Source organism: Osmerus mordax, chromosome 12 (assembly GCF_038355195.1).
Source record: "Osmerus mordax isolate fOsmMor3 chromosome 12, fOsmMor3.pri, whole genome shotgun sequence".
In the NCBI taxonomy this organism is placed as follows: Eukaryota; Metazoa; Chordata; class Actinopteri; order Osmeriformes; family Osmeridae; genus Osmerus; species Osmerus mordax.
In genome coordinates this window covers 13,060,918-13,085,766 of record NC_090061.1, presented here as the reverse complement: position 1 = coordinate 13,085,766, position 24,849 = coordinate 13,060,918, and the positions used below count along the sequence as shown (strand labels likewise).

At 44.1% G+C, this 24,849-nt stretch overlaps 3 protein-coding genes across 5 annotated transcripts; 2 read left to right on the top strand and 1 right to left on the bottom strand.

Moving 5' to 3' along the window:
• The first annotated feature begins 4,271 nt into the window (after positions 1-4,271).
• eif4ebp3l (eukaryotic translation initiation factor 4E binding protein 3, like) lies at positions 4,272-13,783 on the top strand. The gene is made up of 3 exons (XM_067247845.1): positions 4,272-4,681; positions 11,346-11,522; positions 13,214-13,783. Exons 1-3 carry the CDS (start codon positions 4,549-4,551, stop codon positions 13,240-13,242), a joined length of 339 nt encoding a protein of 112 aa, XP_067103946.1. The 5' UTR covers positions 4,272-4,548; the 3' UTR covers positions 13,243-13,783.
• LOC136954254 (putative nuclease HARBI1) lies at positions 5,487-9,203 on the bottom strand. 3 transcript variants are annotated; one of them, XM_067247842.1, is made up of 13 exons: positions 8,825-9,203; positions 8,473-8,543; positions 8,209-8,385; positions 8,057-8,118; positions 7,888-7,974; positions 7,759-7,800; positions 7,517-7,690; positions 7,419-7,437; positions 7,024-7,072; positions 6,749-6,918; positions 6,564-6,679; positions 6,356-6,467; positions 5,487-6,261 (listed from the first exon to the last, which is right to left on the bottom strand). In XM_067247842.1, the coding sequence occupies exons 1-13, from the start codon at positions 8,980-8,982 to the stop codon at positions 5,891-5,893; spliced, it is 1,608 nt and encodes a 535-aa protein (XP_067103943.1). In that variant the 5' UTR covers positions 8,983-9,203; the 3' UTR covers positions 5,487-5,890. The 3 variants fall into 3 exon arrangements, with proteins under 3 accessions (XP_067103943.1, XP_067103941.1, XP_067103942.1); XM_067247840.1 differs by having other exon boundaries at positions 6,749-7,072; XM_067247841.1 differs by having other exon boundaries at positions 6,564-6,655; positions 6,749-7,072.
• Positions 13,784-18,836: 5,053 nt separating the features above from the next.
• LOC136954339 (cysteine-rich and transmembrane domain-containing protein 1-like) lies at positions 18,837-24,380 on the top strand. Its single transcript, XM_067247950.1, has 3 exons — positions 18,837-18,970; positions 22,137-22,459; positions 23,365-24,380. The coding sequence occupies exons 2-3, from the start codon at positions 22,156-22,158 to the stop codon at positions 23,466-23,468; spliced, it is 408 nt and encodes a 135-aa protein (XP_067104051.1). The 5' UTR covers positions 18,837-18,970; positions 22,137-22,155; the 3' UTR covers positions 23,469-24,380.
• Positions 24,381-24,849: the final 469 nt, after the last annotated feature.

Here is a 24,849-nt window from a genome sequence, read left to right as displayed (position 1 = left end):
TACCAGTGTCGGTGTGGAATACAATGACTTGTGCTTATGAGACCAAATGGCCATTGTTCTGATATTTTAGGCTCAGCCAGTTACAAGAATTGATGATTATATTGTTCTCTGGATTTCTCAAGTATGGTAGTTTTATTGATCATCTCATGTATAAATTGTCCCCTAACAAACACTACTGGGTCCATTAACAAAAATCTCCATGTAACTACAGTATACAGCATTCTCCTTGGGCCAGGCTGTGCCCCCAACACAATCACATACTATACAAATGAATATAATAGATCTTTATTGTCATCGTCACTGGTACAACGAAATTTAACTTCTTCCGGTCAGTGCATCATTCATTGACTCAATATCAATAAAAAGGATAAAATTACTAAAGTGCTAACATTACTCAAATAAATAAGAATTAATATACCTAAGACAGTGCCGTGAACAACCACACACAGTCATTACATAATACATAACATTGTGCACATTATGTTTTGGCAACATTAACAGTGGTTATTGCAGTTGGATAGAAACTGTGTTTTAGTCTGTTTGTCCTTGCCTGGATTGATCTGTATCGTCTGCCTGTAGGCAACATTTCAAACAGGGAGTCCCCAGGAGTGTGAAGTGTCTTTTATGATGTTCTGGGCTTTTTTGAGGCAACGGGATCTGTGTAGGTCTTCCAGTGCGGGGAGAGGGCAGCCAACAATCTTTTGAGCGGTGTTGATGACCCTCTGGAGCGTTTTCCTCTGAGCCACTGTACAGCTAGTATACCAAATGCATATGCAATATGTGGGGATGCTTTCAATGGAGGCTCGGTAGAAGGAACCCAGCAGTCTTTGTGTGATGTTATTCCTGCTGAGTGTTCTCAGGAAGTACAGTCTCTGCTGGGACTTTTTCAGCAGCTCAGAGGGGTTCACACTCCAGGATGGGCTGTCCTGTAAGTGGACCCCCAGGAAGCGGAAGTCCCGCCACCCTCTCCACACTTCACTCCTCACACGTGAAGTGTAACAAGTTTACTTTGTACGCTGTGTTGGTTGACTTTGACGGCACAGAGCACTGCCCAGCTTCCATGTCCAATTCTGTGCCCACGCCATTTTCAAAAAGCAGCGCAGCAGCCTGGTGAGCAGCAGAGGTGGATAATGTCAGTCGTCCTGCTTCGCCGAGGTCATCCATGTACCTGCAGTAATGAAAAACAGGACACAAATTTGGAACTACAGTCAAATAGTAGCCTTTGCCTCAGATAGGACAGTGGGGAGCGACAGGACACAAGTGTGAGAGAGTGTGCCCTAGCCAGCTGCAACACAGGTAAGGGCACCATCACAAACTGTTTAATGACACACATTTTGCATATTCTGAATGGATAGCCAATAACTTGTCATGCAACACCATAACCATATATTGGCCCTTATTGTTAGAACTAAGCTAAGGTAAATGCAAGTTCCATTGTGTAGTCATTGCCATGGTGGTTGTTTTGTTAAGGTCTCAAGGCATAAAAATGTCACTTTATGAGGTTATTTAACATTAATACGAGTTCCCCTAGCCTGCCTTTGGTCACCCAGTGGCTAGACATTTTGATTAGTATAAACCAAGCCCTGGTACTGTATTCTAGGTAGATAACATTAGCGCTCGCCAGGTAGCAAGCTAGTTTAAGGAATATAACCTATGGGGATCAGGTATATTTGGCTAACCATATTACCATTGTATGAGTAATGTTATTCTAAAAGCGAAATCCAAAAGTTACCTGATGGCATACGAGGGTCTGAGAAGGCGTCTTTGCTGTGCAGACATCGAGTGCGTGGTGCTCGAGTTCTGAAAGACTAGCAACACGTTCTTCCAATGTCTCCATCGATAAAATGCCTTCGAGTCTTCTTAAATTCACCAGTAATGAATCAATAGGCAATCAATTGTGCGTGGCGTACGTTGCCTTGTTGGAATTTGTTCAATAACACGTGTGTGCCATTTCTGAAATAAATTCGTGTCGATAAGTTCACTGTAGTGCTGTCTTCTGTGAGGTGTGGTCTTCGGCAGCTAGTTTGCATGTTAACTAGATATCTTCTAAAGCCGATTTGCATGTTAACTAGATATCTTCTAAAGCTAATTTGCATGTTAACTAGATATCTTCTAAAGCTAATTTGCATGTTAACTAGATATCTTGTTGGCAATAGTTACTAGTACTTATTGGTTTCGGGATATCTCTTGTTGGAATAGTTACTAGTAACTAAAGAATAGTTACTAGTATCTATTCCCGTTTTACTAGTAACTATTCTTTAGTTACTAGTAACTAATCCAATAGTTACTAGTATCTATTCCCGTTTTACTAGTAACTTTCATTAGATACTAGTAACTATTCTTTAGTTACTAGTAACTAATCCAATAGTTACTAGTACCTATTCCCGTTTTACTAGTAACTTTCATTAGATACTAGTAACTATTCTTTAGTTACTAGTAACTATTACAATTCTTACTAGTAACATTATTATTCTTACTAGTAACAAATGCGTTTTTACTCGTCATTGCTTATGACGAGTAAAAATGACTACTTGATAGTACAATTTAAAATGTTACTAGTAAAACGGGAATAGATACTAGTAACTATTGGATTAGTTACTAGTAACTAAATAATAGTTACTAGTATCTAATGAAAGTTACTAGTAAAATGGGAATAGATACTAGTAACTATTGGATTAGTTACTAGTAACTAAAGAATAGTTACTAGTATCTAATGAATAGTTACTAGTAAAACTGGAATAGATACTAGTAACTATTTGAATAGATACTAGTTGGACACAAATAGTAGATATCTGTAAAGCAGAGCCCCATAGGATACCATTGTAAAATTGTCCAATTTGTTACTAGTAAAACGGGAATAGATACTAGTAACTATTGGATTAGTTACTAGTAACTAAAGAATAGGTACTAGTATCTAATGAAAACTTACTAGTAAAACGGGAATAGATACTAGTAACTATTGGATTAGTTACTAGTAACTAAAGAATAGTTACTAGTATCTAATGAAAGTTACTAGTAAAACGGGAATAGATACTAGTAACTATTGGATTAGTTACTGGTAACTAAAGAATAAGTACTAGTAACTTTAAAATAGTGACTAGTACGTTTATAGAAATAAATGTTAAAACGGCCTGCCATAGTAGTATTACTATTTTAGTTCACCTTATATTCATCAGATGTGAAGGTTGCTATACTTTTTGAATTATTGTAGGATTGTAGTACATTAGCTGAGATGTTACTTAACGATGTTGCTAGCAAATAGAGACTTTTCCTTGACACTGACCGAGTATGCACTTGTGATTCTTGATCTTCCACAATATTGTCTCTGTACTATTTGTACTTCGCTTTGGATAAGAGTCATCCAAATTAATTAAATGTCAAATTATTGACATTTGACGTAGCTTGCATTTGACATTGACACAGTTTGACATTTCAATCAAGCTCTCCAATGTGGAAGATAGCTTGCTGCTGCGCGTTTAACAATGGGAATTTAGTAGAGTACAATGCAATTCGTTGCATGCTTCCGTCACATAGGCAGTTCTTTTTTTCCCCACATGGACAGAATGTATGTTTTTAGAATCTTTACTGGATGGCGATAAACCCACAAACTACTGCGTCTTCCCATGATTCTCGCAGCCTCATTAACTGACACATTGTATGTAGCCTATTGTATTACTTGGCCAATTAAATTTTGACTACTTTGGTCGTCAAAAGAAGCCTCAGAAACAAGAGAATATATCTCAGAATTTGTGAGATATGCAGGTTACAAGGGAGGTAGTGGCATTCATTTTACAATTCATGTTTGTGCAAACCTCATTTTGTGTAGACATACATTCATATTTGTCGCCAGTAGGTGGCGACTTTTAGTTCCGAAAGTAGATTTGTTTCGAACTAAACTCCGCTACCATGTGTAGCCTGCCCTTTGCTGTGTACCACACGTACACGGGATTTGATCTAACACTGTATATGGTTTAGATGGTTTTATATGCGGGCAGTCCCTTGTGTTCAATTGTGTCCAGTGGGATTTCTTCACTTGATCGAATTCACGTCTATTTCGCTCCTATAAGCTTTTCATGGGTCACCGAGTAAGGGTCGTGTGTGCACATACAATAATATATTTAATCAATATAATGTAATTAAGTAACACTGGTTCGTGGGTGAGCAGAGCGCAATTGCTGAAACAGTGCCACGTGACTCGTTGTCTGCAATAGCAGGCACGTCACGACCCGAGTCACTTCTCGCTGTTATGTTAAATAGCCTACTCGCACATGGTCACAACAGTCAAACGAGCAAACGCATATATTCTTGTGATTAGAGAGCCTCTCGACATTTTCCGTTACAGCTAGTTAAATAAGCGTGTGTAGCTTGTTTACCAACTTTTCAGCTGTTGTTGAATATTATAAAACAAGGACAATCTTGTTTTCTTACTTGTTTTAGGTATTAGCTAGCTAGCTAGCTAGGTAGAAGAGGCAACCAGATTTGCAAGCCTAAACTCAGGCGGCCCAAGAAGGCAATTACCAACAACATCTTTGTTGCAAGACCTCCACTATGTCAACCAACACCAAACAGGTGAAGAGCTGTCCCATTCCCACACGGGTTCTTACTCTCAAGGACTGGTCCCAGCTGCCAGACTGCTACAGTCAAACACCTGGAGGGACTCTTTTCTCTACAACACCCGGGGGTAAGTGTCTAAACCCAGTCTGGTTGGCTGTAAATTTAGCTGTGTTGTTGGCTAACATGAAGCTAACTGCTATGAGACCAGGGGCCTGTTGCACAAAACTAGGATAAGGGATTAAGCCAGGATATCTTGGTGATCCTGGCTCAATTGATCCGTAATCCGGTTGCACTAAAGATGGATAGGGGGCAGGAGGATATGTTATGGTATAAATTACCATGGAGATTTATTCTGTGGAGCTAGCCTGCTCCAGACCAGGCTAAATTCCAGGATCTATTTAATCTCATCCCTAATGTCAGTCAGCAGTCACCACAAATGGAAACCAATAGTTATTTCACTGCTCACTATACATTGTTATCACATATAACTAGACCCACTGTCATTATTTAAACGTTTGTGATCATTAATTTCAATGATTTTGGATAAAAAATGATTTTTAGATGATGTTGCTATCATTAGATAATTTACAGTTTCCCATAGACTATAAGGCTATATATAAAATGATAGAATATTAGGGCCACAGAGGGGAAAAAAACACAAGTCATAATATTGTAACCAGTTGTTTTAAAGGAGGACAGTTGTTAAAATGACAGATGTGGGGCATTTCGTGAAATTGTACTTCAGTATGGTTTCATAAACAAAGACATGCTGATGTGCCAGAATATTAAGTATCACATTGTCATAAGTATCAAAACTGTAAAAACAATATGTAGCTTTTCTGCAGAAAGAACCAGCCTCATAAATTTATGACTTTATCCTTTTTCTTCAGTGTGGCCCTAGTACTCTGTCATATAAACAAATACACATTCCATATGAATATAAAAACACAATGTGTAACATTATGTTCCTTTATTGAATAAGGACAAAACAAAGCAGGTAAACCATCAGCTCCTTTCGAAACTGAAGTCACAGTGACTCTACAAGATGGAAAGCACAGAATCCAAGCATATTATACAAAATGATACATACACATTCAAAGGTCTGTATATAACACACCCTGCATGTCTGCACACTAAAATAAATGCAGGACAAATCCATACACATCAACTGAACAGACAAATGAATGGATGCAGTAGCCTCCCTGCAGCCTTGTATTACACACAGTATACCGCACAAACATCATAAGAGGCCAAATTCGTAAAAAAACGAACCCAAAAAAACCCAAATTCCTCTGCCACCGCAGGACATATTTAACCAAAATTGAAAGCACACATACTAACTAAAATAATTCAACACATATTGGTCCCTCAGCAGCCGACCACTGTCGTCATCAGGGAAGATTGCCGGATTGTCCCAGTCCATGGCTGGTGGCACTCTGGGGGCCCTCTCCTTCCTCAGGCAGGCCACATTGTGGAGGACAGCACAAGCCACAGTAATATCACATGCCCTAACAGGGCTGACCCTTAATTTGTGAAGGCAGTGAAAGCGTGCCTTCAGGAGGCCAAAGGTCATTTCAACTCTGGCCCTGGTCCTGGCATGGGCATGGTTGTAGGCCTGCTGTGCTTCCTGGGGGTCTGTGAAAGGTGTCAGGAGAAAAGGCTGGCAGCCATACCCCCTGTCTCCCAGCAACACACCAGAGAATTCACCTGTCAACACAAAATCTCATCATTACTACCTCATAAACACAGTGATATTCTTGACACAGCCATGATGGTTATAAATAGGGGTTGTGTGGCTTACCTTGTGATAGGCACTGATAGATTTCAGAGGCCCGAAAGATTCTGGAGTCATGGACTGAGCCAGGCCATTTTGCCACAACATTGCTGATCACACAGTCAGCATTGCAGACCATCTGAAATCATAAGATGAGGAATATTACACCAATCAATGCACATCACTGGCAATGCAGAGTGTTCGTCAATGGACAATATCAAAAAGTTATGTTCACCTGAACATTAATGCTGTGAAAGGATTTCCTATTCACAAAATCGGCCTCATGGGCACCTGAGGGGGCTTTTATCCTTATGTGTGTGCAGTCCACTGCACCAATGACATTGGGGAAACCTGTCACACAAAGTAATGAGTATCCTACTATGTGTTAACAGTTGTCCTGTAATTTGTAGATCCTCTTACCTGCAATCCTATAGAACTCCTCTTTGATGTCACAGAGTCTTCTGTGGCCAGGGAAGGAGATGAAGACATCTGCTAATGCTTTGATAGCCAGACACACACTCCTTATTGTGCGGCAAATTGTGGCCTTGTTCAGCTGTTCTGCATCCCCCACTGAGTACAGGAAGGCTCCACTAGCAAAAAAGCGCAAGGCCACACAAACCATTTGCTCCACACTCAGTGCATGGCTCCGTGCAGTGCGGTGCTTAATCCTGGGACCCAGTAGTCTGCATAGATACCTGATGCCATCTGCAGAAAACCTGTATCTTTCATATAGATGGTCATCAGGGAAGGCCAGTGGGTCCAACCGGTCCCTGAAGACCCTTTCTCGCCTGAAGGCTCTCCTCAGCACAAGTGCTTCTTCATCCACCACATCTCGCACGAATGGGCATGCCATTGTCAGAGCAGAAAGGAACACACAATTTTGGGCCTTCATATAGGCTAGTGGCCACACCTGGTGCTGGGGGGGTGGGCAAAAGAGGGCGATGCCTTATAACGATGACTTGGTTGTACTGATTGCTGGGAAAATAAAAAAAACCTTAGAAAGATGCCACCGTCCTGTGTGCTCACAATAAGAGCTCATATGTCATGGCTCACTTGACTTTACGAGAATATACCTAATTTTTATTTTCAGCTGTGTCATCTTCTTGGAGCTGGGGGAGGAAAGAAAAATAATGATTAATACATTTGTGTTACAGTTAGCATACAGTGTACATTGAAGGCATATCTCACCTCCCTCTCAAGTTTTTTTATTTCAAGGTCCAGTTTCCTAATTGTCCTCTTTTTTATTTCGGACTCCAGTGCAAGATTTTCCATCTTTTTCTTCTTGTACTGAATGTCTATGTCTGCCAGTTCTATTTGGCGCCGGAGGTGGTTGCCATACAACTTTCTGATAGCTTGTGAGCTCTGTGAACACAATACAATTAGCGCAGCTGGAATTTGGCAGGATGTGGTGTCCTTTTATTAATACGCACTATGTTGCCAGGCTGGTTTTCCCACTGTATAGCATCTGGGTCCTGTAAAAGAAATTAGATTTTTTGATTTTGATGAGGACTCCTCACCATTGTAGAGTAAATAGTACTTTCACAGTCTTAACATGATACCTCATGCCTTCTGGAATCCAGAGAGATGGTCTCCTCCTCATCATCGTCTCCATCATGTGCTGTTGCTGCTGCACTGGGGCCTTCACCCTATCACATTTAATCGGATTCATATTGAAGCTAGTAGACAAGACATGCCAGGCCTACAGTATGCCTTTGATGGAGTACTCACTGGATCAGCATCGTCTGGTGCTTGTGCTGGTGGCTCTAACAGGAACACAGTGCTGCCAGACACTGCAAGGCAATAGGTAAACCAAAGTCAGACAGTCCAAATTGATTCAATATGAATGTGGTTGTATCCCATGTAGAGATGGAAGGACATACCTTGAATGAAGCGGGTGGCATCTTGGGAGGAACCTATGCTCGTCTCTTTCCCCCCAGGGATCCCCTCTAAGACGGGCCTGCCTTTATTTAGCTCCAAGGCCATGTCCTCTGCTGGGGTAAGGTCAGCCTTTGGTGACCCACCACCCGTGCCTTGTCTGTGGGTATTCTTTTTCACTGCTAAAACAGTACAGACAATGTGTGAGCAGGCACCTTCTGGGTACAATATATGCTTGTGCTTTGTTAAATATTAGTCAGGGACCATACCATTCTGCAGAATGTTCTTGTATTTGATTTTGACCTGCTGCCATGTCCGTTTTGGCCCGTTCATGTTTAATCTACACACACACACACATATTTAATGGAGTCACACTGCAAAAAATTACTTGGTATTTTTGTCTTGTTTTCAGTAAAAATATCAAAAAATTTATCATAGCTTTATACAGTGTGATGGAGTTACTTTACACAATTTCACTCATATCTGCAGTGCATTTCAATAAAAAATTTAACCGTTTCATAATTACAGTACAACTGCATTTTTGGAGATGTGAATTAAATATTTGAATTGTAATTGTGATGTTTCAGCGGAGCGGTGAGTATGTAATTGTGCACTACTTACGCATTCAGGCGGTCTGCAATACTTTGCCACGCTTTTTCTCTTTGCTTTATCACTGTGGCGGTGTTGCCTTTCTTCTTAATTATATCTTTTACCTCCTCGTATGCCTCCATGAGGATTTGTGCTTCCGACGGGGAAAAGTACGCGGCTCTAGTTGCCATGGTAAATCAGTTAATCTGTGATCTGTGGCGGGGTCTATTTGAGTGAGCCGTGAGCGCGCACCTATCCAGGATTGGTTTCACCTGGCTTAATGAATCCGTGTCTGCTCATCCTGGCTTGGTCTTTGTGCAACCAATTAAGCCTGGACGCACATGTTTTGGCTTCATTGAGCTCAGCTGAGTCATTTATCCCGGATGTCTTAATTCTACTTTTGTGCAACAGGCCCCTGTTGCGAAAATGGAATTGGAATTGAGTTTAGTAATTGATTGAGCGTGAACGTCAACAAGTTGAATATCGGATGTTTCTCATGTAATGGATCGGTTTTGTTTGTGCTGCATCGAATGTTAAGCTGAACCCATACATGTCACACAGTAAACAACTGCCACGCGCCTGAACATCAGTGCATTATTCTTCTTTGACCTAGCTGCTAGCAGGCTAACTCGTTATTGTTGACGTGGTGAACGCGCAAAAAATATGGTAGACTGCTAAACACGCAAGTTTCACCCACATTTACAGTAACGTCAAAAGGCTTAGCTCTACTTCTCACTTGATTTGTGACTGATATAAAGTTTACTTCATGTAAATGCCTGTGGAACGTCAGATGTTTAAGAAAGAGTGGCTGTTGGTATGGTGGCTAATCAAAAGCATTTTGATATGTTGCATGAGATCAAGTAGTTAGGCTAGCTGCACCAAAACAGTCGCATTATGTAAATAGATACTAGGTGAGTGAGAGAAGATGGATATTGTTTTGAAACAAGTTTGGGCATTTGTTGGCTATGGAATACAAGAGGCTAGGAATTGTTGTCTGGTCTGTGTTTATCAAACACTAAGTACACCACAACAAGATGTTTGGAGTTGTTGACACATGGCCATGTGACTGCTGCAGGCAGAGAGCTGCAAGATGATTGGGAGGTGGAGGGGAGGGGATAGCAAAATGTACATCCCCCCCCACCTCATCTTTCTCCACTGTATTTCAGGAATTCTAGAGAACATTCTGTTCTAGGAAAGGAGATGAAAGGTGGACGTGTGAAGGAGGGGAGAGATTAGCAACAAGCCAAGTAAGAGAAAGGAAGGAATAGTGTGAAACCCTCGTCTTTGTCTTAGAATGGTTACTTTTAGGAGGCCTCAGGAGGGGGAAGGTTGGTTCTTGTGTTTTTAGTTCCCCCAGATTGAACTGTCGGTCCCATATACATTATGGTTGAATGTGGACACATTTCGCCCCACCCCCTTTTCTGACAGGGACTAGTCACTGATGCTTATCGACATGTTTGCATAAATGCTAGCCCTTGCTTGGCTTGTGACCGTGGGCCTGCTGTTGTGACAGCCTGTTGTGTCCCCGTGGGCTCTGCCGTCTGACGTCTTGTCCGATGTTACATTATATCACATTGAGGGTAGGTTTCCACTGAACAAAGAGTTTGGACAAGACTGTTTAGAGCTGGGCCCTTTTGCATAACTAGCCTGCATAGCTACGTTAGCAACCATGGCATGGGTGCAGCTAACTTGCATTCCTCTTATTCTCTACCCCTCCACCCACCCCACCCCACACTCCCTCTCCTCTCTCTCACACACACTCCCCTTTTGTTCAGTACAGGCTGCACAACAGGCAGTGATTACGTAACATGTTTTTTACTGGTGTGAAGCATAGGGAACTGATACAGTTCAAACTCCGGTGTGGAGTTACAAAGGGGAACCGGCCACTCCCCGGCCTCGTGGTCTTGTCCTGGGCAAACTTCACCAGAAACGCCACAACACGACGCGTCACTGGTTGTTGGCCTTCTGTCACGTCAGCACCCAGGAGAATCCAGAGATTTAAAGAGACACGGCCCGTTTGACCATGCTGGTGGTTGGGGCCTGCATACCGTCCCCCCAGTCCCCCTGTGCAGCTACCCAACAGCCTTAACCCATGCTGCCGCAGCCAGATATGGCCCTGGCCTGGCCCTGGGAGAGAATGTGTTTGTGTTTGAGATTCCTAGAACAGACTCTGCTGTGCCAACCCACAGCTCCCCCTCCATCCTTGTGCTCAGAACAGGGCGTGTTTGGTATGCGTCCAGCAGCCCTGGCCATGGGGCCGTAGGGACACATATATATGCACACACACACACACTTCATAAGAAAGCCGCTGGCCATGTCTTTCCTCAAAAGCCTAAGAGGAACCTCCCTACTGTTACAACCCATTCCGGGAGGAAATGATTTCTGCTTTCCAAAAACTTAAATGGAAGACAGACTGAACACAATCTGCAAAAATGCATTTGTCAGTGACTCAGAATGAGATTATTGTTTTTTTGTGACCTTCTTGCTTATAGTGCAGAAACTAGTAACCAAATTATCTTAACCCTCATGCCCCCCCTCTCTCTTTCTCATACAGGAACCCGCATCATCTACGACAGGAAGTTTCTCTTGGACTGTCGAAACTCTCCCATCGCCCGCACCCCTCCGTGCTGCCTCCCCCAAATCCCTGGGGTCACCGTTCCCGCCCTGCACCCCCTGGGCAAGCTCCAGGAGCTGAAGGAAGAGATGGAGGAGGAGGAGAAAGACCTGGCTGGTGAATAATCCCTCTGTCATGCACACACGCACCCTTAGGTGTGGAAGTCTTATGATTTGGAGAGAGACTCCAGGGTTTCCTGCCGAAAATTGTCCAACAGACTAATGCGAGGGGGGGGGGGGATAGTTTGTGCGATAGACTCATGCGTTCTGCAGAGAAGGGGTAGAGTGGCGATTTGGAACGGAAGTCTATAGGAAGTCTTATCAGATGGAGAGAACTCCATGCATGACATGCCGCACGCACACGTACTCGTCAGCAGTCTCCAGGACACTGAAGGAAGGTGGAGGCGAGGCCTGACAAGTACAAACAGGATCCCTGGCCTTTACTTCCTGAACCCTAGAGGAGAGTCCTGTTACCTGGAAGCAGAGTCAACGCCTGCTGTTCCTGTTCTCATGACGACCTACCACACTGTTTATCCTCACTGCTCGTGCTTAGGTACATGTCTCAAGTGTTGTCTGTTCCGTAAGTGTAAGGCAGGGAATTTTGAACAGGGTTTGTGTTGAAGTCTTGTTAGTAGCCACTATACATGTTCATGCACTGCAGCTGTGGCCTGTGGGCAGTGCTAGGTCTATGGGTATATAATCCTGGCTACGCTTTTACCCGACACTGGATGAGTGTTTCCCAGGATGCCTACCTCGATTTCTGGAACAAACCTCGAATGGAACTGCCAAGTTTTGCTAGCTGCCACTCGACATGTCTATGCACTGCAGCTGTAGGACCGTGCGGGCAGTGCTAGATGTGGTTGGCTCGCTGCTTGTAAGAGCAGTAGAACGTGCACTTGTTTCAACCCAGGCCTGGCCTGGCCAGAATCGTAACCCGAGCATGGCTCGTCTCGTCGAGCTCTGGGGCAGGAGGCGAAGCGGCAGAGTTGTCAGACATTAGCACCGTGTGCTATTCTAGTCTACCAGTGGCTCTCCTGGAATGCAGCTGGGTTTTAACACTTGAGCTGAACTAGGCCAGGGCTGCCTTTTAGACCTGAGCTAGCCTGCATAAGACTCGTAGAAGTGACTGCAACACACCACACCAACGGCCCACTTTACGGCCTGTACCTGTACCCGTTGTTGGATTGTGCTGCTTGTATATCTGGTTCTTGGCACCCCGCTCTCTGCATCTCCCCCAGTGAGCTCCCTGCCTGCTGGTTATCTGTAGGGTCCAAGCTGACTCTTAAGGACAATCGTCGTTGTTTTGAGATGGGAGGCCGTTGGTCTATCAGTCCACATTGTTATCTTGAGGGTATCAGCTAGCTATGAGCGCAGATTAGGGAGGAGAGGAGCAGGAGAGGAAAGTAGGCGTGGTCATCGGCCTCTTGGTGAGACAGGATGGTTCATGCCCTTTCAGCTGTTGGTCACGGGACAGATTGTTGTCGGATGTTCTCTTTGGAGTTGAGGCACAGCCTCCTCCCCCTCTTTCCACCTCCCCCTCTCTCTAAACCTATGTATAGTGAGATAGTGGGGTTTAGAGTGACCTGGTATTTGCTGGCTGGTGGTGGGGGCGAAGTAGGGATTGGGACAATAAGACTTGCATGTTAATAAAATGACCAGACAAACTATCCCATTGATGTGAGTTGCAGGATGGCCTTACGCCCCCTTTCACCCCAGGCGTTATTCGGGTGTGGTAGGACTGTGTGCTGACGAGTAAAGATTGATTGTCTGTCTGTGATGGCTAACCTCTTTCTCCCTCTTCTCTCGTAGATGACAGCCAGTTTGAGATGGACATGTGAGCGCCAGTTGTGGTTCCTGTGAAGAGCTGTTTTTAACCTCTGCTGTCTCTCGTGACCCGCACGCCTTAAACACTCTTTTTCAACTTTCTTTCTTTTTTTCAAACATATTTTTGAGGAACCAAAAAAAGGAGAAAAAAGGAATCTTATTGGGAGTCGTTGACCCCTTGAGTTCTAACAAAAAAAAAAAGTAAGTTAAGTGCAAAAGGGCGTTTTAATAGAGGACTGGTTGCAGACTTCGAGTTGTAACTGGAAGAAAGGATCAGATTGTTTGCTGGACATTTTTTCCCGTGTTGTAAATATGACTATGGTACTTTATATTTTTTAACAGGGAGGGAGGGATTCAAGAGAAGTACTTGTAAAGCAGGGATGTTTGCTAAGGGCTGTGTTGCCAAAATTGTTTTTTTAAGAGTTTTCCTCCATTTTGGAGGCGTATGTAAGTTGGTCCTGGAGTTAAGTTCAGACAGGCTGTGGATGAGCTCTTCCTTGTGTTCTGAAGGAGGAATAAGGTCTGAAAAATAAAAATGAAAAAACAAACATGAAATTGATTTGTGTGATTTCTGTCTAAATACAACACTGCCATGTTTAGAGACTGGTAACAAACTTACCATATCATTTTCATTTGAATCACCTGGAAACGTTTCTCTGTGTGTCTGACCTAGTTAAATGTACAGCCATGAGACACACCTGTGTTTAGAGGTTATCACGACTGCATTGCCTCCTCTTATCAGAAACATAACATAATAAACATCAACAATAAGCGTAAGTGTCATAACATGTCCTTTGCTCTGCCCTATGGTACGATGTTGACTAAAACATTGAGTAGAGGGAACAAAACAACAATTACAATTCAAATGACCAAATACTGATTTTGTGAGCGACCTTAGGACAGTCCTTCAAGGTGAGGCCATTACACACTGCAGTGTCAAAATAGAACAGCCACACTGAAGTTAAGGAACAGGTTACCCCCCGCTTACATAAGCCACTGGGTGGCCCTATGTATGGAACATGACCATGTGGACGTACCATAAATTAAGCCACACATTCCAGGCTTCAACAGTGGTCTCAGACATGTAACTCACAGAGCATTACAACCAAGACAGATCTTTAACACCATCTAACCAGGCGGGTTCTACAGGAACATGAAAACACCTTATGAAGAATGTGTAGCATGACCCCATGCATTCATAGCACCTATCCACTATGGAGGAATAGAGAATACAGTTAGAGCAGAGCTCTAGTACTAAAGTTGGGTTAGGCATGGTTACTAGAGTTAGAGCTTGGTACCAGAGTTAAGTTAGGAATGTAGAAGTTAGGTAAGAGCTGGGCATTAGAGTTGAGCTAAGGCTGTAGACATAGACTTACAATCTATATGACATATTGTATACCCAGCTAGTCAGGATAATCCCTGCATCCTCTCTCTGGCCTGCTCCCATGACTATCAAAGCGGATAGAAACAAATGTATGTATCTAGAGCATGTTTATGTTATGTGTTTGAAGTGGCGTTTTCACTGGGGACAATATGAAACATCAGAGCAGGCTTCTGGGGCAGAGGCCCCTCCTACTGGGGCCCTGTACGCAGCCAGACTAAGACAACACGATGCCCCCCGGTTCTGCTGTGGGATGTGGGTCACAAACTGGGCAGCTGCTCTGCTCCCATGGACCTGCTGACCTCAGCACACCACCCCGGGCCTCACCAGGATCAAACTGAACCTCATGACTACCTATCAGCCACACACGCAGCCACACGGCTGTGTGTGTGTGTCGGGTAGCAATGTTCTGTTTGTAATTGAGACAGCTGGATGGCGTACAGGGGCACGAAATGTTTTGTTTGCGGAGCGCGGGTGTGTGTGTGTGCGTCAGTGTGGCGGTGCGTGCGTGCGTGTGTTAACAGGGCCAGGTTCCAGCTAGCTAGGTGGATATGGTCACATGCCGTCTCCTGTGATTGTGATGAAGCGATCCCCTCTCTGAGGGACGGAGCTCTGACTGTCAGCTTGATTTATCAGGGATTACACAGAAAGAGGCCACAGTGAACTGATAGTTCAGCTCTCACATCTCCTCCTTACACACACGCACACACACACGCACACACACACGTACACACACACACACACACACACAGAGGTCAGTGTGTCTGACATTTACGGTATATCTATTTATGTAGCCCATGCACATACACACCCCAAGCCCACACTTACTTACTTAAGCATATACTGTATGCGGAGTACATTAACGCTGATACTGTACGTTTTAGGGCTAATCAAAAGGGACATGGATCTCCCTGATGCCCCCCCCCTCACCACCTTCCTTCCTGTCCCCTGACAGTTCTCTAGTGGGGGAGGGAGTTCGTCTGAGCAGCTATTTTTGTCGACTCCACCTCCAAATGTTGATGGCACTGGACGAATCGCTATGGTGATGAGTGTAAACAGCCAGCATGTTTAGTCACATACATCATAAATCGTAGGGGGGAGGAGGACAGCTGGGTAACATGCTTTGCAAAACAACCTACATACACTCACACAGACCAATTTCATAGTAGCACACTTAACTTATAAATACACAAACACACACATCCAGTATCAAGATCACACACATGATCTTACAAACACACACACCAACACTCAGGTCCGAAGTCTATCATCTACAACATGTGAATGCCTTTCACAAGAAGCACACTGCATTTTGAAAATATGTTTCTCTACACATACAGGGTGACCCAAGGATCCATTACCACACACAGATTCTAGTAAACAACATGTTGTAGGGTCCGGGTGAAAACATGGAGCAAAGGGCGGGTTAGAGATGGAGCAATGTTGATACGGAGCTTTAACAAGACAGAGGTGAGGTCAGGCATTGGACAGAAGGCCACACCATGTGCCTCTGATTGCTGTTATATTCCACGCCATCTGTGAAGCCCCCACTCCTCCTCACCTCCACACCTCCACAACTCCTCACCTCCACCACTTCACTCCTCCTCACCTCCACACCTCCTCACCTCCACACATCCACAACTCCTCACCTCCACCACTTCACACCTCCTCACCTCCACCACTTCACTCCTCCTCACCTCCACACCTCCTCACCTCCACACCTCCACAACTCCTCACCTCCACCACTTCACACCTCCTCACCTCCACACCTCCACTCCTCCTCACCTCCACCACTTCACTCCTCCTCATCTCCACTCCTTCTCCACTAGGGGGCGTAAGGCCATCCTGCAACTCACATCAGTGGGATAGTTTGTCTGGTCATTTTATTAACATGCAAGTCTTATTGTCCCAACCCCTACTTCACCCCCACCACCAGCCAGCAAATACCAGGTCACTCTAAACCCCACCATCTCACTATACATAGGTTTAGAGAGAGGGGGAGGTGGAAAGAGGGGGAGGAGGCTGTGCCTCATCTCCAAAGACAACATCCGACAACAATCTGTCCCGTGACCAACAGCTGAACGGGCATGAACCATCCTGTCTCACCAAGAGGCCGATGACCACACCTACCGCACCATCAACCATCAAGTTGTCCACAATAAAAACAATACAAACGACGATAGGCAAAACACGACTGTGGCCTGTCAAATGAGTTTGAGTTTGTTTTCTAGTCTGGTGTGGTCCATCAGCTGTTACACAACGGATGTTATGTCACATATGGGACAGTGTGGGTTCACAAGACAGCAGATAGCAGACAGGTGTCTGGCAGATCTGCAATCTATCTCCCACATATATTTGGACACACTGCCATCAAACATTCTCTGGCAGAACATTTAAGTACACTTTATCTGTAATAGTCCAGATCTTATTTTATATAATGGGCCTTTTTTAAATCTTCCTTTAAGGTCTTCTACTGGTTTTCCTGAAAGTATGGATGGGCATGTTTTGGTCCAGGGTTCAGTCACTGTTTCAACCAAGACTGGCTTTCCCAGTTGTCTTGGGCTGCCACACAGATCTGTGAAGACACATGAGACTGTGTTTCACAATCTGGTGTGTGTGTTTATATATTTGTGTGTGTGTGTGTGTGCTTTATAGTATCCTGAAGGATGTGACACTGTAGGATTTTTTTGAATTCTTAACAGTTTGCTGCATGTAATTATTATGAATGGTCTGTGTTAAACAATGGCAAGAAGGATTAGATCATTTATCACCCAATACCATAGGTTATGGTATTGGGTAAGCATGATATCTGCCTCTTGTAGCCTGTTCCATGGCTATACTAGAGAATCTTGACATTTAAGATGAACTATAATGTAATGGTCAGCTAGGTGTTTAACCCTCCTATTGTCTATTACCTTTGGGTCATTATGACCCAGGGTCTAATTGATCTCATAACTCAACTCAACCTTTGATTACTAATGTGAAATTTGGCACAGTATAGAATACAGCCAAATAGTCATTAACAACATCAGCTGTTTTGTGAATTATCTGGCATCCACCAAAGGGCCCAAAGGTAAAGTTATAAACCCATGAAGGCCACTCAGACTACAGACACATTTAAACTAAATCAAAGAGGTTGTGGTGCTGTCATATTACCATGAACATTAAACTGCCAAATTAAACACCTTTCTCCAACAAGTTGATTTCAAGACTGGTTGCAAAATATTTTAGTTACTGTTCGTTCCAGCATCCGTATAATGCAAACATACAAACTTAAATGAATAATAGACAAAACATTACCTGGTCTTATGTCGTATTTCTCCCTTTTGCTCTCCTTTTCCCTTCCTGATATGGTTAGACCTCACAGGGACTGAATGGTACAACCCCAATCAGTATTTTCTCAGGTAATTTCAACCTCCAAAGCCATTTTTGGGGGGAGCTACGCTGTAAAATAAATATAATTTCCCAAAATGTGAATTTTTTGGCTCATTTTAGGAAGATTCATGTTTCACATCAGTTTTTGAGATCTAAATATGATTTAGGGGTTGTTGACCCCAGGACAATGTGAGGGTTAAGACTCATGCAATGGATTCATCCCTTAGGCTTCTTCTCAGCAGCACAACGCAGGCTTGGCTTGGCCCAGCGAAAGTGAGAGAATGCTGCCCCCAGATGGTTTAAATCAGGTACTGCACCAGATGTAAACCACATTTAAAACGAATTTACTTTATGTCAAGTGTGAATGGTTAAAAAAGCGTCTAATAGGCCTATGTTTAATATGGTGTTAGAAGAGGCAGCTTCGATAAAGTAAGTACAGAAAATTGACTAAAAAAGTATTTATTATGCAATACATTTTTGTGGAATGCATTGACTAAATGTGACTGTAGGCTATTTCAGTCAGTCTTTTATTTTTTTTCATTCAGTCATTTATCCACCAAGGTCCATAAATATATCGTTTTTATACGTTGCTCTGACCAGTCATCTTTCAGTTCCGTGCGTATTTCGTCACATCTGTATATGATGTGTTTTTAGTCGACCCATATGATTTTCGGTCACCGATGAGTTTCATTATGTTCTCATCGAGGTGCGTAGAGAGTGGCTACAGACTCAGCCATTAACCAATCAATGGAAAACGCGGTAAGTGCGATAGGACCGTTTTTCCGACACTTGCTACCCCTTGCTCTAGATGACGTCACGGCCCCCCACACAAAAGATACGCACTATGTTTTAAGAGAAGACGAGGTGGTTGTGGTCCACAATGCGGTAAAGATTTTGAAATAATACACAGCACGTTTAAGGATCATTTTTTTTTACTCTTCGAGTTACAACAATAAATAAAAGACACGACTACAGTTTTCAATAAGGTATGTAGTCTATGGCTTATTTTATGTTCGTGAACGTAGCTCATCAACTTGCCGGCTGGAAAATAGCAAATCGACACCGTTGTCCACTGGGCCCAGGCCCAGTGCAGGTGCGAGTTTTATCATGTTCTTATAATAATATTCTATTGCTTCTAACGCGACCACGGCTTATTTTTTAGACATAGAGTAGGCTGCTTGCTAAATACAAGGCTATACGACTTAAATGTTCTGCTCTGCTCATATCAAAACACAATATTTAGATGGGGACTGGTTGTCAACGTTGGCTAGTATTGGCTCTGCTCAACGTTTTGCACTGAAATGTTTCTATTTGGGTGATCTGTGCATAAAATAAATGAAACCGGTTAACTTTGTTGGAAGAACTGTAAACTACAAAGCTTGTGAGGAATTTAAACGTGTTTGATTTAAATGCCTTACATTAGGCTATATTAACCGACGATTTGGTCGAAGAAAACAAAATCAGCATATTATCGCATATTATCCTGTCGTGAAACGTCTCTCGGCTTCTAAACGAGCCATTCAACCACAATAACCATGGTGAATTATTAATTACTAGTAGTTAGTTGGAGAAGCAGCCCGTGTTACATTTCAGCTCACTCCCAAAGAAACCATTTACTCACAAACATAGTTGGAGACCTGTAGTATCACCCTAAGATTGAACAGCGTGATGAAAGGACGGATGTAGACTAGGTGCAGATCTGTTTTTTTCTCTAGATGGTTTCCCTGCTAATTACATCCCTTGTGATCTCGACGACCCTCACCAGAGTCTTGGTAGTCAGTTAGATAATTAAAGAGCTAGATGTTGTGTCACCTGGAGCTAGAGAGGCCTGGACGTGTAGAGGCATCGTTTAGGTCGTTGATCATCACATTTCTATTGATCTTTCACTCCCCTACTGCCATTTTGCTTGTTTTTACTTGGTCAATACAGTATGGATTACATTAGATTTATGCTAGAGGAGGCCATAGTTATGACATACATCTGAAGAATACAAGTGACCTGTGTGTGTGCCGTGGCAGTGTTGTGGAAAACAATCATGCCATATCATGGTTCACTGCTTCCAAAGACGGCCACTACACACAAGCGTGCACACACGTACACACACAGTAATAGTGTGCTCTTGAGAGAAAGACAGAAAGAGAGAGAATAGCCAAACTATACAAAGATCAAAACTACCTCCACCACCCCAAGTAAATAGTGAAATGCATCTGGTTCACGTAAATATATATATATAACAGCCTTTTATGATGTGTCTTCACTTGTGGTGTTTTTGTGGTACTACTGGGTCCACTATTGTATGTGATCAGACACTCAGACGATCCCAGATGCAGCACTGAGGTTCTTACTAATCTTCTACTTTAAGAAGAAGAGATTAGCAACAGTCCAAGGTACCAGAGGGAGGTGCTGAGAAAAGGCTCTCTTCAGCTCCACCGCTGGTCGCACGGAAGAAGAATGGATCGACTCTTCCAGCCTTCCCCCCGAAGACAAAGGCCTGATTGTGTATAGTGAGAGCACTCAAGCTGGATGGAACATGTTGATAGGCGGAGCAAGAAAGACAGGGGAAGCCATTAGGTTTGCTGGACACATCACACTGACAGCTCTGTCCCTGCTCCCTACTGCGTTTGTTGTGGCATTCCCTCCTGGGGATTTACAGTTTCCCATAACATACCATGTGACCGAACAAATGCCTTAGAGGCTAGGACTAGGCCTACGTTTTCAAAGAATCGGAGTTGCTTTCAAAGATCCCTTTTGATAACCTTCAAGAAAAGCAGCCTGCGGTCGATTCAGTGTTGCTCCGAGGGTTTACAAGTAACACTGAATCAACAGTTTACTCTGCAACATCTCCTTTTTTCCCTCTCTCTCCCTCCCTCTCTCTCTTTCTCTCTCTGCTAAGCCGCCATGCAGAGTGTTGTCCTGTGTTGAGCCTCAGCCCAAGTGTTAATCATTTATACACAGATAAGAATGTTTTGTGTCTGACGCTGTCAGCCTGCGGTGTAACACAGTGACGGGACGGACGGGGGCGTGGCCACTGACTGCTCTGACGGCTGATTGCTTTATGTACTGATTAGACCGCACCTTGTACGATTCACATCAGTGTGTGAATCATGATGTGATCACATTCACAGGCAGTTGCCGTCTCTTACACCGACACAGCCATTGTAATACCCATGGTTAAAATGGGTTATTTTCCTTCAGTTGTCTAAGCTGAGCTTCTGTCCAATTGTGTCAATGGTCTCAAAAACCGAAGATACTGTTATCCAAAAACGCTGCAGGTTGTGCTCTCTGGATCAACACCCTATCATAGCTACAAGAAAGACAGTAACATAATACAAAAGCCCAATGGGGGAGCCAGACAGGCTGTTAACCCCTGCTCAACACTGCATACATAGCCAACTATTTACTGAAAGGGAAATACGGTGAGCAAAGGGCTGTGGCTAAGCCTCCATTGCTACATTAAAGGTGTCATGAATAAGGATATTACATGCTTAAAAAGTAACTAAACACCAAAACCTATTTTTGGAGTTAAAATGGTAGGTTTAATACTCACGCACAGCCAAGCATATTAATCCTGGGCTTGATTGATACTATTATTTCCCTAAATGTATTTTTATTATCATTTGGTTGTCTTTTTTTACCCATAGTAGTTAAAAACATTAGAAGGAATTTGTGATGTAGAGGTGCCCTTTAAGGGGTGCTGTTTTGTCATCACAGAGAGGGGTTGTGTGTGGGAAAATTACAGCGCTCATCCTGTTTTACTTCAAACATTTCAGGAAGCCCCAAAATGAATATTTATGAAACAAACACAGACACCTTTTCACTAGAAAGCTATTATGATTACAAAAATATATATATGAAGGGGAGAGCAAGGCTGAAATTGAGTTGTTTGCTTACGCTTTCAAAACCTTGGCTGCAGAAAGAAAATAGCACAACGATCAGGAAGTTGTCTATGTTGTGTAGATACATGTGGCTTTGTGTCCATGGCAGTGGTTGCATCATAAAGAAAGTGTTCGGAGGAGGTAATTAGGTAGTCTCTGGGAATGACCCTGAAGAGCAGGTCCCTAAACACACACACACACACACACACACTATATTCCTCTCTGTGCCTACTGAAAATACCAGATTAACAGATACAACATCTCTCTCTCTGTCTAGGTGACTCTCAGGTCTTCAGATGAACTTTGAGCAGCCTCCTCCATACACGGGCCCTGGCCCCACGGCCCCAGGGTACCCCGCCCAAGGCTACCCTCCTCAAGGCTTCCCCCCCCAGGGCTACCCTCCCCAGGGCTACCCTGTCAACATGGACCAGCCCAACCCGGCCTACCCCAACTACCCACCTGGGCCCATGGGGCCTGGAGGCCCTTACCCCGGCGGCCCTGGACAGCCCCCTTACCAAGGCTACCCTGGGCAGCCACAGCCCGGCTGGCAGGGGGGCCCCCCTCCTGGTCCAATGTATGGAGAGGCTCCTAAGAACACAGGTGGGTGCCACACGCTAGCTTCTTTAGCCCTCATAGGCTAACTTCCTTTAGCACAGAGAAAGGTAACAAACTATCCTTCCAGAGAATATTCAAACGTGGTATGCAAAGAAAGATTTGGGTCTACTCCTGAGAGCACTGGAGTCAGTACACACACACGCACCACACGAAAAGCGTTGTGGTGACTGCTTGTCACATGACAGGTGAAAGGTAACTTCCTGATGTGCCCGTGTGACGTGCCGAGAGAACGATTAATCCACATATCAGTTCATGATAAACATTGCTGTGTTTATTCTGCTACATGGAACTCTTCCATATCAGAGTCCAGAGAGCAGCTATGAATAAGCTTCATCTGGGCTCTAGCTGGTTCTCTGGGAAACACACCCACAATCTCACACCCCTTTAGTCACTATGGAGAACTGTCTTCGTACTGTATCAATAAGGGAGAGACAGCAAGTGTGTCCTTATGCAGGTATCTCCATATGCATGACCAATCACAAACAGAGAGAAAGAGGACTGATAGACATAAGGGAAGAAAGACACATATTCTGACTGTCTATATGTCTGTATACCTACTGCCTGCTTGTCTGTCTGTCTGTCTGTCTGTCTGTCTGTCTGGTAAGCTGGAAGGGCCTCCAGGCAGCAGTGTGTTTGAATCCCTGTGTGAGTGCTTGAGTCTGTGTGAGACAGAGACTGTGTACACCAGACCTCTTCTGCTCTATTGTCGCTGGTTATGTAACTGCACTGTATTTGCTGATGGGTCGAAGGCTGCGATGACTACACCACGGCAACGGGCAGCGACGCTTCTAACTTTGAAACACGGGGTTAGGGTTAGGCAGGCCTAGTAACAGACACAGTGTCAAAATGCGAATCCTAAATCTGCCCCCCCCCCCCCTCTCTGTCCGTAGTGTACGTGGTGGAGGAGAGGAGGAGAGACGACACCGGAGACACGTGTCTGACCGCCTGCTGGACGGCCCTCTGTTGCTGCTGCCTGTGGGACATGCTGACATAACGCTCCCCGACCCCCCCGACCCAAGTCTCCCCTCTCTGTGCCTGTCTCCCTCTGAGCCTTAACCTCCCTCCAGTCCTGCCCCCCCCCCCCCCCCCCCCCCCCCCCTGCCCTCTCATCCTCGGGGCTACATCTTAGCAGCTGACCTCATAAAGCTTCTAAGCATCCCCTTAATCTCAGGCTCTGTACTGTAGATAAGAAAAAACACACACACACACTCTCTGATGGATACTCACACGTGCGCCCAAACACACCCATACTTTTTTTTTTGCGTAGTCACGCATGTACACACGCACGTACACACGTACAAACACACACACACACACACACACACACAGACACAGACAGACACAGACAGACAGACAGATCTCAGGCTTGTGTAGTGATCACTTTTCCTTGGCACTTTAATATCTTATCACCTGTGTAAGATACTTCACCTGCCTTCGCTGTCCCACCCCGTCCTAAACATTTGCACGGTCATACTGCAAACGTAACTCCTATGCACTTCCTGGTCCTGACCCCGTCACAGCCTCCCCCCCCCCCTCCATAGACACCAAGACTACTGGATTCCACAGTGCTTCATGGTCACCTCGTTATGAAGATTATTGCTTGAAAAGTCTCCTTTGTGTTTTCACAATAGCTGTGGTTGCTGATGTCTGTCTTAAGATGAATCAAATGACAATAAACTGAATGCATTTTTGAAGGCGATTTATGTTTGATTGACTGTATTCTCGATGCCTGCAATGTTGTTATCATGCTGACCTTAACAAGTCTGATTTCATTATTGTTTTTAACACGCGTTCCTTTGACATGTAAAACAAATAATTGTGAAATCCAGATAAACTGATGAAACCAAATGACTTGGTAAATGCCTTTGCTTGACATGAGAATCTTGCATTAAGAATAAATTATTCCTGAGACTGAAAAGCCCGTCTGACGTTTCATGCCTGTGATGCATATCTGTATTTGTGTGTATGTTTGGCGAACACATGCCCCTGTTAGAACCTTATGGAAATTGACTATTGAAGCTGCGTTTGTGAGTGTGTGTGTGACAGAGTGAGGGAGTGGGTGTGTGTGTGTATTATAGATCTGTGTGTTTGTCTATGTGTTTATTTATAACTGACTGGAATTTGACCTTGCCTCGGTGCTGTGGGGGTGTCTGTTTTTCAGGCTGGCACCTGACGCTGTTGTAGAACAGACCTGGAACAGCAGAGTGGGTCAGACCAGAACAGACCTGGAACAGCAGAGTGGGTCAGACCAGAACAGACCTGGAACAGCAGATTAGAACAACACTGGACAACTGCTCATCACATATAGACCAGGAAGGGGCGGAGCATACCAAAAAAAAGAAGGGAGAAAAAGAGATAGATGTGGAAGACACCGT

Excerpts from the sequence above, each read along its gene's own strand:
- LOC136954254 (XM_067247840.1), bottom strand. The coding sequence starts at position 8,982 with ATGGCAACTAGAGCCGCGTACTTTTCCCCGTCGGAAGCACAAATCCTC. Across the intron at positions 7,691-7,758 it reads AAAACCAGCCTGGCAACATA|AGCTCACAAGCTATCAGAAA; the intron begins GTGCGTATTAAT and ends TTGTGTTCACAG. Across the intron at positions 6,680-6,748 it reads GGAGTTCTATAGGATTGCAG|GTTTCCCCAATGTCATTGGT; the intron begins GTAAGAGGATCT and ends TTTGTGTGACAG.
- eif4ebp3l (XM_067247845.1), top strand. The coding sequence starts at position 4,549 with ATGTCAACCAACACCAAACAGGTGAAGAGCTGTCCCATTCCCACACGG. Across the intron at positions 4,682-11,345 it reads TTTCTCTACAACACCCGGGG|GAACCCGCATCATCTACGAC; the intron begins GTAAGTGTCTAA and ends TTTCTCATACAG. Across the intron at positions 11,523-13,213 it reads GGAGGAGAAAGACCTGGCTG|ATGACAGCCAGTTTGAGATG; the intron begins GTGAATAATCCC and ends CTTCTCTCGTAG.
- LOC136954339 (XM_067247950.1), top strand. The coding sequence starts at position 22,156 with ATGAACTTTGAGCAGCCTCCTCCATACACGGGCCCTGGCCCCACGGCC. Across the intron at positions 22,460-23,364 it reads AGAGGCTCCTAAGAACACAG|TGTACGTGGTGGAGGAGAGG; the intron begins GTGGGTGCCACA and ends CTCTGTCCGTAG.